The sequence below is a fragment of the Uloborus diversus genome, chromosome 2, assembly GCF_026930045.1.
Source record: "Uloborus diversus isolate 005 chromosome 2, Udiv.v.3.1, whole genome shotgun sequence".
Taxonomy (NCBI): Eukaryota; Metazoa; Arthropoda; class Arachnida; order Araneae; family Uloboridae; genus Uloborus; species Uloborus diversus.
The window spans coordinates 193,294,688-193,307,133 of record NC_072732.1 but is presented as its reverse complement, the minus strand read 5'-3'; the positions used below and the strand labels follow the sequence as shown (position 1 = coordinate 193,307,133).

At 30.7% G+C, this 12,446-nt stretch overlaps 1 protein-coding gene across 1 annotated transcript in view; it reads left to right on the top strand.

Moving 5' to 3' along the window:
- The window catches only part of LOC129217600 (WD repeat-containing protein 43-like), a 28,130-nt gene extending 20,149 nt beyond the window's left edge, over window positions 1–7,981 (top strand). Inside the window, exons 13-17 of the mRNA XM_054851926.1 lie at window positions 1,363–1,426; window positions 2,411–2,524; window positions 4,824–4,884; window positions 6,285–6,358; window positions 7,847–7,981. Of these exons, the coding sequence (XP_054707901.1) occupies window positions 1,363–1,426; window positions 2,411–2,524; window positions 4,824–4,884; window positions 6,285–6,358; window positions 7,847–7,909 (376 nt within the window). The 3' untranslated portion in view covers window positions 7,910–7,981. The remainder of the gene's footprint in view (window positions 1–1,362; window positions 1,427–2,410; window positions 2,525–4,823; window positions 4,885–6,284; window positions 6,359–7,846) is intronic.
- The last annotated feature ends 4,465 nt before the right edge of the window (window positions 7,982–12,446 follow it).

The following is a 12,446-nucleotide window of genomic DNA, read 5'->3' as shown; positions in this document are numbered from 1 at the left end:
TTTTTTTTTTTTTTTTTTTTTCAGAAGTTTAAAAATGGACTATTGTTAAAATTTGGTTTAGTTGGCATTCTAAAATTTGCCATTATGAATAAAAAAGAAACTTGCAATAGAACTGTATCGTAATTATGATTTTCTGACGTCTTTATTGTATGTGTAATCCAAGTCATTGTAAATATGACACATTAGTTGAGATATTTGGTACTTTAAGTTTACATCAATTAAGCTTGACGATAGAAAGGTTCAATTGTATTTGCCTTTATAGTTCGAATTTTTTTAATATTATATTTTTTAACTGTCATTTCCCCCTTGAATACTTGAATTCCATGTCCTTTTATGCAACTAGTAAAGAAGGTTTTGCAAAAGTGTTCACACATATGTGCAGTGTACACCTACTACTTCAAGCACTGGAGTACCCCTTCTCCTTTTCATGTGTCCTTCGATGGTCATATTGTTTTTTCCTTAACCCAACTGCTATACATCTTTATTCATCATCTGTCCTATTATTTGTTTGCTATTATAAATCAAGACGATGATGAACATACGTACGCATCATTCTTTAACAACAATTCATAAAGCAGTACTTCTATCTATTGTTTCTATGGACGTTTTTTTTCTCATCCACAAATGCTGATAACTTTCAAATTTAGACTTTTACAATTATTTTGTTGCAGAAGTAAGATTTTTCTGGCTTTAGCCAGAGTTCTGGTTTTTTTTTTTTTTTTTTTTTTTAATCAAAAGTTCCTCCACTTTCAGATCTCACAGCACTAATATATTTCCGATCCAAAGAAATGTTACTATTTTCTTTATTCCCTTGTTTTACAGCTCTTTCAATTTCAATCAAAAGTATGTTTTGGAAAACATACCAACATCAAGCAAGTGCTTTGCCAAAAATAGCTTACCTTGTTTGAGACTGCTGAGATCCTTTTGCATCCTGTAAATATTTCAGTCATTATGGAATTTGAAACATATTTCCGCCATGTGTGCACAAGCGTCTTTCCTGTGTATTTATGTGTGCACAAGACTCTTGGACAGAAAATAATTTAAATTTTTCTGCTTCTCAAACTTTAGTTATGTCGAATGTTTTTCTGAGTCCCTAGTGTTAAAAATATTAAGAGCCAACTGTAATCAACAAAGAAATATTTGGAACATAATAAAAATATTTCTTGTGTTTTATCTTTTGGTTCTTTAACAAAGATGTTTTTGCTGCAAGTCACATGTGGATTATTTATTTATGATGATTTCGTAGCTTTATTTTTCCCAATTTTTAAGTTTTTTGGCTGAATGGATTAATGATTCACCAAAACTGAGAAAATTTGATAACTTCCCCTTTTTTTAACCAATAAATTTGTCTCATTTCTGCAGGAATCATGCATGTTTAAAATGGATAAAGGGTCTTCTAGCTGTTCATTTACCTTATTTATTGTCAGTAAGTATATTTATTTTCAATACTTAACAAGTAAAAATGTTTAACTTCACCAACTTCTGTTACTTTTTGCTTTGAAATATATTTCTTTAATTACCTTATTAAAGTAATATGCATTTTTATAGCTTTAAATGTGTATATATCCATAACAGGACTCTGTGTATTCAATAACGTGTAATAATTTGTCATATTCATACCTATGTTTTCAATATTATAAAATAATGAAAAAAAAAGTGTCAAAATTACTTCAAATAGCAATTAAGAAAAGGTTAATTATAAAAAGAAACATGCATCAAATGCAAACAAATAAGGAAAAAATTACCTTTCCTGAATATGTATGCACTTTATAAAGACTGTAAGAGAATGAAAACTATGCATTTTATAGTATTTGATCTTATTATTTCATGTGCAATTTGACAAGTGTTGAAACCTACAAAAGTTTTTGAATTTATACCATCTTGGGTTGTTTTTTTTTTTTAAGCAATCACGATTGCTTATTGCTTTTATTTGACTGTTTTGATGTGTTATCATTTTATTTTCCCGCCAGCCCCCTCTGCAGCATCACCGTTGACGGGCTCCTCACAATGCTGCTCCTATAGCGAAAGCCCTGTCCTGGTTGCATCCATGTCCTACACACACGCACACATACATAAACAACTACACACATACATACACAACTACGCACACACACAAACACATACACACCACACACATAACTACCCACACATTCATACCTCATACAGACACAAACACATATGCCTACACACACACATGTCCCGCCCCCACGCACACAAATACGCATACACACAACTACCAACACACATACCCCCTACACAAATACCTCCCCCCCCACACACACACAAACACACACGCCTGCCTACACGCACACTTGTGATTGCGAAAAACATAATTTGAATTCAAGATGACAAAATTCAAATTAATTTAATTTTTTTTTTTTAATTTTTTCTTATCTTTTAATATTTTTAGTGTAAAGATATTGATGAGTATCTAGGTCCAATCAGCCAGTTAATAGAAGCAAGACTTCAAAATTTTCCTAAAATGAGCCAATTACATGGATGTTTAAATATACTTTTGTCACAAGTAAGTAATACTGCCAAAATTATTATATTTTGTCTTCCACGCTTAGATGCAGTGTACATCATTTATTTCTCGCATTTTTAATTTTTATTGTGCGTTTAAAAACAAAATAAAACTGGTAACAGTGTTATCAAGAGAGCCATTGTCCATAGTGAAGGGGTAAGTGTGAATCTAAACTCTAGTAACATTCCTTGATAAATTGAAAATGAATGCACTATTGCCAGTGAGGAAATTAAAAATCAAAATCGTTGACTCCTCAAGTTACATGGAACCTCCAGACTTCAAAAAGGTAAATTTCTAAAATCAACTGGATTTTTCAAAAAAAGGATTCAGATACCAAATATTGAAGCATAGATATTTAAATTTGTTAACATTACTTTTTGTAAAACTTTTTGAAAACAATAATATAAGCATGTAAGAGTTGAAATTCTTTTGAGTTGCAGTAGGAAAAAATTTAATGTCTTCAAGATTGTGGAGAAAAACAATGTAAGCCGAAAACTATGTGACATAAGAAATAAATATACATTTGGCCTAAAATGTAAATGATGATCAAGCACCAGAATTATAGTATGCCACTATAGTTTGCAGGTTTCTGCACTATTTTGTTGATTTATCATCATTTATATGCAAGATATAATTTTCAAGATGTAGTACCGAGATAATTTTTGTGTCATTTTCTGAAATTAGATCACCTTAAGGGATAAAAGTTTTAGTATAAGATTCAAGTAAAACACTTTCACTTTGCTATCTGCAACATGAAGATCAGCTAATGAAAGTTTTTTTTTTTTTTTTCCAAACAAAAATGCATTTTTATAATATCAATCAAAAGAAGTTTTAAAATTTTACAAATTGTATATATGATTCATTATTTAAAAAAATAAAGAAACACAAAGCAAATATCTTCACCTGAAGGATAAGTATCATTTTCATATTAACAACTCGTAACTTGCAAAATAAATATGCCCAATTTCTTGTTATTTGTAGTCCCCTACTTCAAATGATAATTATGATTCGAAATTGTTTAAGACTTGAAACAGTTTCAAACACATATTTAATTACTCTGACATGTTTAAATTTCTTACATATATCAGCTTGTTTCAAAAACTTCAAATTTTTCTTTTTTTTTAATCAAAAAAATATTTTTAACTAACAGTTAAAAGGAAAAGGAAGAAACGAACAGTGGCAGAAAAGAAATGGACTAGGGTTCTGCTTATAAATACTTTTTTTTTCCTTGATTCAAACAGAGAATGAACAATGTAAATATTTTTTAGCATGCAAAAGTATTTTTTATTTATCAGTAATCTAGAATTCAGAGTTTTGTACTGAAAATATAAATGTTTCAGAACAGAAAGCAACTCTTGAATTTACATGTGTGAGGAATTTGAATGCAAAACCATCATTACCTCACTTTTAGATCATTGAAACTTTTTCACCAAAAACAAATACATGAATAAAATATACTTCTAGAATTCTTGTTTAATTGGTTCAGTTCATAAAATAGTTTTAGAGCAATACAGTCTGCTAGATAATTATAGCTTTTTCTCTAAAGGGCCTATCTTCTATTTTCAAATTTTGTACAAAACTAAGTTATGTAATGTAGTCTTTTATAAAACATTTATGTTTATCATCATCAATGCATAAGTATAAAAAATGTTTTAAAGCTAATGTACTACAATGGGGTTGTTTCCTTCAGTCAAAAGTAGTACTTTTTTTTGTCTCTGAAATTGATAGAATAAGCAAAAAGAATAACATGGACCCAGAAAATAGTTTCATTTTCCTAACAGTTATTTTTAATTAATTTTTTTAAATGTCCGATTTTTGAAACAAGGCGTGGTTTTGACGTCACAAATGATGCACTTTGCCGCATCTTTCTACCGCGATTCCATGTTATGATAATCAAGAAGCGAATTAAAATTGCGCTCTACGCTTGCTATCAGCCATATCATTGCCAATACGCTTAAGTAAAGATGAGAATTAAATATTTTGTTCTGTGAATGGCAACACAATGGCATTTCATCATTTGTGATGTCATCGGACAAAAGCATAAACATTGAAAGCGAGCCGATTTAAGTATTTTTTTAAAAATATTAAATGTAAACAAATTCTTTAAAAAATTATCAGATCCTATGTTTTTAAGCATGCTCTTTCAAAAAAAAAAAATACTTTCAAAATTTTTGAAATGACCCCATTATAGAGGGTTAGTTGTCTTAATTTTGCTTGAAAATATAAAGTAACTCACAGTTTTGTATTTAAAACTGAAATTTGATATAAAAGTTGAATATTTTTTACTTTGCAATTTCAGGCCTCTGAAAATTCTATGAAAGAAGATACCACATCACAACCTTTGAATGTATATGTATCAGGTAACTTTTTTCTTTCATACATACTGCTCTGGAATACATTTGAAGTATTTATTAGAGATTTCTATAAACTTATGAAGTAAATGCGATAATTTTTAAAACTTCAAGCATGTATGAAAAGCAAAGGGATGTAAGCGCCAAAATTTAAAAATTCGAGATAACCTGTACGAATGGTAGGAGATTCTCCCCTCTATTCTGGGGTTAGAGATAGAACTAGTATCCCTAGTAGGTGACATGATTTAGAGGGAAAAAGATCAATGAAAACCAAGCCTAAGTAGGATATGAACTTCAAATGCATTTTCCTCAAAATTTTAAAAAGTCCACTTACATCCTTTTGCTTCTCACTGTGTATGTGAAAATGGTTGAATGTGAAATGCAGACATGTGTGAAGCAATTAGATAATGATGAACGTTATTCTTAAAATATATACTAGCTGCGTCACCCAGCTTTGTGCAGTCTACTTAGAAAATAAAAGTTATGTCAAACGATGGTGTTCAACAATTAGGCTTGAACAAAAAAAAAATTAGTAAAATCTTGCGGCAGATGACGGAAAAATAATCAAAAACTAAACATTTTAAATCCCCCGATTACAGGAAAAGCCTTTGAAACGAAAGCCAGAATTTTATTTGTTCATACTCGATATATGAGGTGGGCAATAATGAATAATGAACATAAAATATGCATTTGTGTATTATTTACAAGGCATAACTTTTTAAGTGTTGGTTGGCAAAACATCTGGATTTGAAAATAACTTGTGCAGTATCTAATAAATTTTGAAGAAATATTGTTTCCATTGCTTCCATTTCCAGTTGCTAGAAGTTTTAATTTCAATTTAAAAAGCTTCTTAATCATACCATAGCAAAAAGATTTTTAGCAAAACTCAAGTTTCTTACATAACTAGGAAATCTCCCGTTTTTAACTCTAACTCCAGTGGATTAACGATAAACTCCAGTAGATAGCGTTCATAGTTGACCACTTTTTCGTTTCTTTATTTCCCAAAAAGGACTGTCTTAGCAGTAAAACAGTTGAGTTACCAGATCCAGTCCAGCCTTGTCACAATAAAGCCTTTCTCTGCATATCAAACATTGCAAAAAAAAATATTATCAAATTATCATGCCGTGGCAAGAGTTTCGTCGTTGATGACGTCAGCATTACGCAATCTTTGGCGTATATATGCATGTATATTTGGATGTATTGTATTGAAGGTTAGGCTTAAATGTAAACACTTCATGTGGTTCTTCTATAACTAAAGCCTTAAAAAAATTGTTTCATAATAAATTAAATGCTTTACTAGTAATGTTATTTAATTATAATACCCTAAACAAAACCATTTGAATTGGCCATAGCCGATTTTTACTGCACCAGGTAGAAAAGGATATTTTATGTTACGATTCTCTTTTTAGAATCATCTGAAGAAAGTGAGAGTGAAGAAGAAGAGGAGGATGAGATGGTTCTTGAAAACCAATCTGATCATGAAGTATGCATAACTTTATATTTATTACTACTTGTCATTATGAGGTTTTTTGTTTCATAATAAATTAAATTTTTAATGATAAGGTTAATGTAATTTGTCATAAGATTTAAGAAAAATTGAAAAACAATATTTAAATGTAACATCTGAATGAAATCTTTTATATTAAAATTACTTTGAATATGGTAAAATTAGCAAGAAACAATTTGAATTAATTTTGTCCTATGGTATTACATACCATATGGTATTATAACCTTCATTCATTGTATTTGTTTAAAAAATACCAATTATCTAACTTTTAAATTTGTTTACTATATTGGTATTCTGCCGAATTGAATACACCCGAACCTATTTTTATCTGGTCTTTTTTATGCTATTTATTTATTTATTTTTTCAGTATATTATCATTTTAATTAGATTGGAATTTAACAGACAATATTATTTTTAAAAGGAGTGCAAGATAGTATCTTCAAATGACAACACAGGCACCCTAATGGGAAGTCACTGTGACCTCCCAAAAATTTCATTATTCGGGAAATTTTGTCTCACTACTTAACAAAAATTATCATCACTTTGTTTATTTTGATTTCGTTTAAAGATTATTTTAAGTTTTTGGGCTATTTTTTATGTGAGACTTTTTTATGTGGTCCATAACCAACGCATAAAAAAAAAATTTTTTAACTGATGTAAAAACAACTTTTTAAAGCTACTTGTGAAGTTTCAAGCATCTACTTTTTACATGAAATGCACCGCCAGCTCAGTCATTCCATCGGAGAACTGCAGTTTCGTACTTATTAGCACTCATCAGCCCTGAATAGGAAGTAACTGAGCTGGAGGTGGAAAACCTCTTAAGGAAGCCAAGAGTGCCAAACAAACTGGTAGCTTATATAGAGAACATAGAGAATATTGAATATAGTCACTTCTTATTCGGGGCTGATGAGTGCTAATATGCACGAAACTGCAGTCCTCCAATGGAATGACTGACCTGGCGGTGTATTTCAGGCATTTTTGCCTTAGCCCTGGCCAGTAACTTACTGAAAAAATCTTTTTTTTTTTTTTTTTTTTTGTGCAGTCCCAACCCACCGCATAAAAACAGGTTTTGGTGTATTTGGTTTGTCTGCCAAATACTAACCGAATATTCGATGCAGCTCTAGAAATTATGTAATTTGTCTTTATTTTTCCCTTCAACCATTTTATATCAAACGAGGCTTGGTCGTTCAAGTACTTATGTATTTAATTGATTTTTCAGTTAATCAAATTTGTACATTGCATCAACGCTGAATCGTTAAATTTCTGTATTCTTTCAAAGACTAGATAATTGCCTCAGAGCAACAGTAGGACATCCTAGTGTCATTCCTGGGATTAGATGTCTTAGTGTTGCTCTCAGGCGAGGATATGTAATGTAATAATAATGCAAATTTTATATCTATAATTAGTAATGAGTTTTCTTAACAGCTTTTGATTTAAATTAATTTTTTATAATATTTATTTTAGGACCTTCAGTCATCTAGTGATGAAAGTGAATCTAGTAATAGCGAAAATGATATGGAAAGCTGAAAGTTTCAGAAAATCATTGTAAATTTAATCATGTATATGAGTTTATTAATTATTAAAATATATTGTTTTGTATTTCAGAAATTTCCTTTTTAAATAATCCGTTTTTTTTCTTTTTATAAGGAGCAAGACTAATGCCAAAATGAATTGCAAAGGTCACATTTGAATAAAATGGTCACATAATTTTATCGTGTGCACCAATAAATGCATACAGATTGGCTCTAGAAATTGAAAAATACTAAAAATGAAAGATTCAAGCTTGGTTTTTTTTTTTTTTTTTTTTTTTTTTTGATGGACCAAAGATCGGTGCTGGATCTAAGATGCCTCTGACCAATGTTTCGCCTGAAACTAATGAATTCAAGAAAGAGAGTGTGCATAAAGTTCTAAATGATCATGATCTTAATCATTGGATCACCAATCTCATTTGCTGGCATTGCCTCAAGTCATCTCAGTCCTGAGAGAGCATCTAATTAGTGTGTTCTTAAGCAAAGAACATATCATTAGTTAACTTTAAAAATTTCATCTTTTCTGTTAATCATTTGGATATTTCTATAGCTTCTCTTTAGAAACGGACTAAGCCATGAAGAAAACTAACAATCAAAGCAAATAAAGCATATTGTGCAGGAAAAAGTGCAGATGGTGACATTTTACCGATACGATGCATTCCCAGCAAAGTCGTAGGTAAATGTGACCCCAACCCGAAAAGATATCTGTATTTAACAAAATGATTGGAGTAAAAGTAAGCCAATTAGAACATAGACAGAGGACCCTAGATGACCAATCAAAAGACAAGACCTCAGGACAAAATGGCGGAACTGGAACCATCATCGAATGGAGAAAGAGGACCCCCAAAAAATCAAAGCAATGAAGCTAAGAGCATAAGCTGACTAGTAGAAGAAAAATCAAAGAATACCCTGAAATCCAACAGTGGTGCGCAGTTCAAGAGCATGTGAGTCCTTATATTTTATGTTATTTTTGTGTTCTTTCAAATGGTGCTTAAAGGCATGTGTAAGAGAGACTACATTTGCATGAAATACCGTAAATACCCCAATCAGTAGGATGCTTCAAATCGATAAGTTTGGTGTTGTTTCTTGGAGACAATACAGTATAAAAACCAAACTTCTCCAATATTTTAACCACTTAAAAACACTCTCGAATCGAAAAGTAAAACTGTAGTATAATGCAGGCTTAACAGAAACACTACTACAGTATGAGGAGACTTCACCTTAGCTCTTAGTAACTAGAATCAATGACTTTATAGCCATTATTTAAAGCTACAGCTGTAAGGTACAAAAGCACTGTAAAGGGAGATGGTTTAGACTAATTTAGTATCAAAAGAAATCTTGCTTGTCTCCCCCCCCCCCCCCCCAACATTTTGTAGTTACAGATGCTTGGTCTTGATTTTTTTTTTTTTTTTTTTTTTGAGACCATAAAGTTAATTTTTTGCATTTTTTAGTCAAAACCAAACTGTTGTTGGTCATTTAAATAGAACTTTTAGTTTAATATTTGTATCCAATTCACAATCGAAATAGAAATCTATACTTGTCTTTGGACGTTTTAGTTATGAACAATAATGGTGAATTTATGACTTCAGTGCTTTGCAATTCTTTTGCTGTTACACTAGAGTCATAACATTACACTCCCATGATACTACCTCCTCATAAATATTTTTCTCATCCTCAAAAAAAAAAGTTTCTATTGTGATCTTTAAGAATTTATTGTCCTTCTAAATCTTGAAATACTGAGCTTTGAACTATGGCCATTCTCCTAACATCACCAGTTCTAATCTTCAAAGGTTAGTGAGTGAATCCTTCCCCAACAACTTTTTTTTTCTCCCCAAGGCCGCTCATATTATGGGTTTTTTTTCTTTTAAGTAAAAAATCTGTTTTCAGGTTGCTAAAACTTGAAAAGGTTTGTTTTGAAACTGCATTTTTTTCAAACAAATACTAAGAAATTTACTAATTTGAAGCATTTAATCTGGGTTACTTATGGTATTTCTTGCTAATATATTATTCTTCAGAAAAAGTGGACTAAACATCAGGGTGGAGTCAAAAAAATCCAAATCTGATAAACACCAAATGAATAGTGCATAGAAGTTGCCTTTTGTAAAGCTATTTAGTCATGCAAATGGATTTTGACAACCAAAAGTATGTTGAGAGTTCACTCTTGCCTTGAAATTGTCCATTATTGCATTAAAAAACCATAAAAAAAGTTAATGATGTCATTAAAAGTCAAAATTTGATGTAATATCATATAAGAGTAGGCATTATGTGTAAATTACACACCATGTGTGATCATTTTAATAGCAAAATGTATTTTAAAGTTCTACACATGCTTTGAATTTGACGTCAAAATTGACTAAGATTGAAAGGCTCCGTATTTTGAGAAAAGTATTAGAAGTTATTATTTGTAAAAGATTTGCTTCCATATTAATTAATCGCTATATAGATACCGAAAAAATAAGTAATACAAGCATTTCTTACACTGCCCACAAAATGTAAAATTTAAGTGAACATAGGTTAAGTATAAAAGTGAAAATAAATATGTAGCATGCAGCAGTCCTCATAAATCAAACCTCAAAACAAAAGTTGCTAGATAAATTTTAAAAGATTTTGAACCCACAGAATGTAACCACTTTGGATACAATAAAACATAGTTTAGCTGGTGAGTTGAACTATTGAATCCTGATAATGTTCAGCCTTAGTGTCGTTATAATCTGGTATAAGATTTCTGGATTCTAACCTGACTGTAATAAATCCATCTCTCTTGGTTAGACAACAAACTGTGGCTGCCACTTGTTCCTCTAATTTTACCTTTTGTGTCACTGCTTTAGTGACGTAAGGTTTTGGAAATCATACAATTCAGTAGGTATGCTATTAAGTAGGTATGCATTTATTTCAAAGTTTTACCTAAAATTCCCTTTGTAAGTGGTGAATCCAAATTTTCCTACTTCTACATGCCAATGAGCTCATAGTAGTCTCCCAGCTGTAAATTTTCATTGTCCAATCGAATTCTTCAAACTTTCCATCATACCCCAATGGAAACCAAGTTCTTTGATGTTTTATTCATCAGCAATCACCGCTGTTCTGTTTTTTAGATTTCCAAAATAACCATTGTACAGAACCACAATATTCATCACAATTCAGAAGAGAGATAACAAGATTTTGTAATTGTTATAAAAAGATGTATGAGGCAACCCTAGCACGGGTTCTAGTTTGATAATAATAAACTACATTGTTGAATTATACTATCATGATGCATTCTGCTAGCACATAAGTATAGAACCTGGAACATTATTACACTCAAGATGGTCAACAACCACAAATCAAATTTTGTGGCTATATATGACAACTGATAGTCCCTTAAGAAATGTTTGCAATCTAGCAAAATATATTATATTCACCAATGTTGTTTACTATTAAAATTTACCACTTCTACTAATGTGGTTCCATACACCTTTTTGTAACAATAACAAAATATAATTACATTTTGCCTGAATTGTGATTAAAACTGTGATTCTGCACTCTTGTCACTTTAAGAATCTAAAAAATATGTAACAGCAATAACTGCATATGATCAACACATCATCAGAGAACTTGATTTGCATTAGATTATGATGACAATTTCCACGAATTTGATTGAACTAGGAAAATTTACAACTCAAGATGTCACTTTCAAAGTTGAAAGACTACCATCAGCTCATCGATAAGCAGAAGTGGGAAAACTCGGATACTCCACTTACAAAGGGAATTTCAGATAAAACTTTGAAAGAAATGATGCTTGAAGGTGTACCTATTGAATTGTATGATTTCCAAAACCTCACATGAATGGATTATTTCAGAAAAGGCATAAGTCTTACGGAAATCCATTGGACTTACGCCCATTCTGAAATAATCAATTCACATGTCATACTAAAGCAGTGAGATGATCGGTAAAATTTGACGAAGAAACCGCAGCTAGAGAGAGAGTTCATAAGAGTCGGCTTAAAATCCAGATATCTTACTCTACATTATAGCACTATAGCCGAATATTGTCACGAGTCTATATAATAGTTTGATTCTTCCACCAAACTATGTTTCATTGTATTCAATGTGGTTCAAGTTTGAGTGCTCAAACCTTTAAAGTTTTTTTAGAATTTTCTTTAGTTTGAGTTACAAGCTACATTTGTATTTTCAAATTTTCATACTTAACCTTTGATCATAGATAAATTTTAAATTTTGTGCTAAATGAAGAACTAACTTTTTTCTACTAATATAAATGCTTTCATAACTTTTTTTTTTCTGTACAAAGATTAATTAGTTTGAAAACAAATTTTTACAAATAATAGCTTTTAGTACTTTTTCTCAAAGTACGGAGCATTACATGTTAAGTCAATTTTGACGCTATGTTGGTCAAATTCAAAGCATGTGTAGAACTTTAAAATATAGTTCATTATTAAAATGATCATACATTTTGTGTGTAACCTACACAAAACGCCTACTCTTTCTTAAGGGTTATTTCATCAAAATTATCAAATTTTGATTTTTCATGATATTATTGA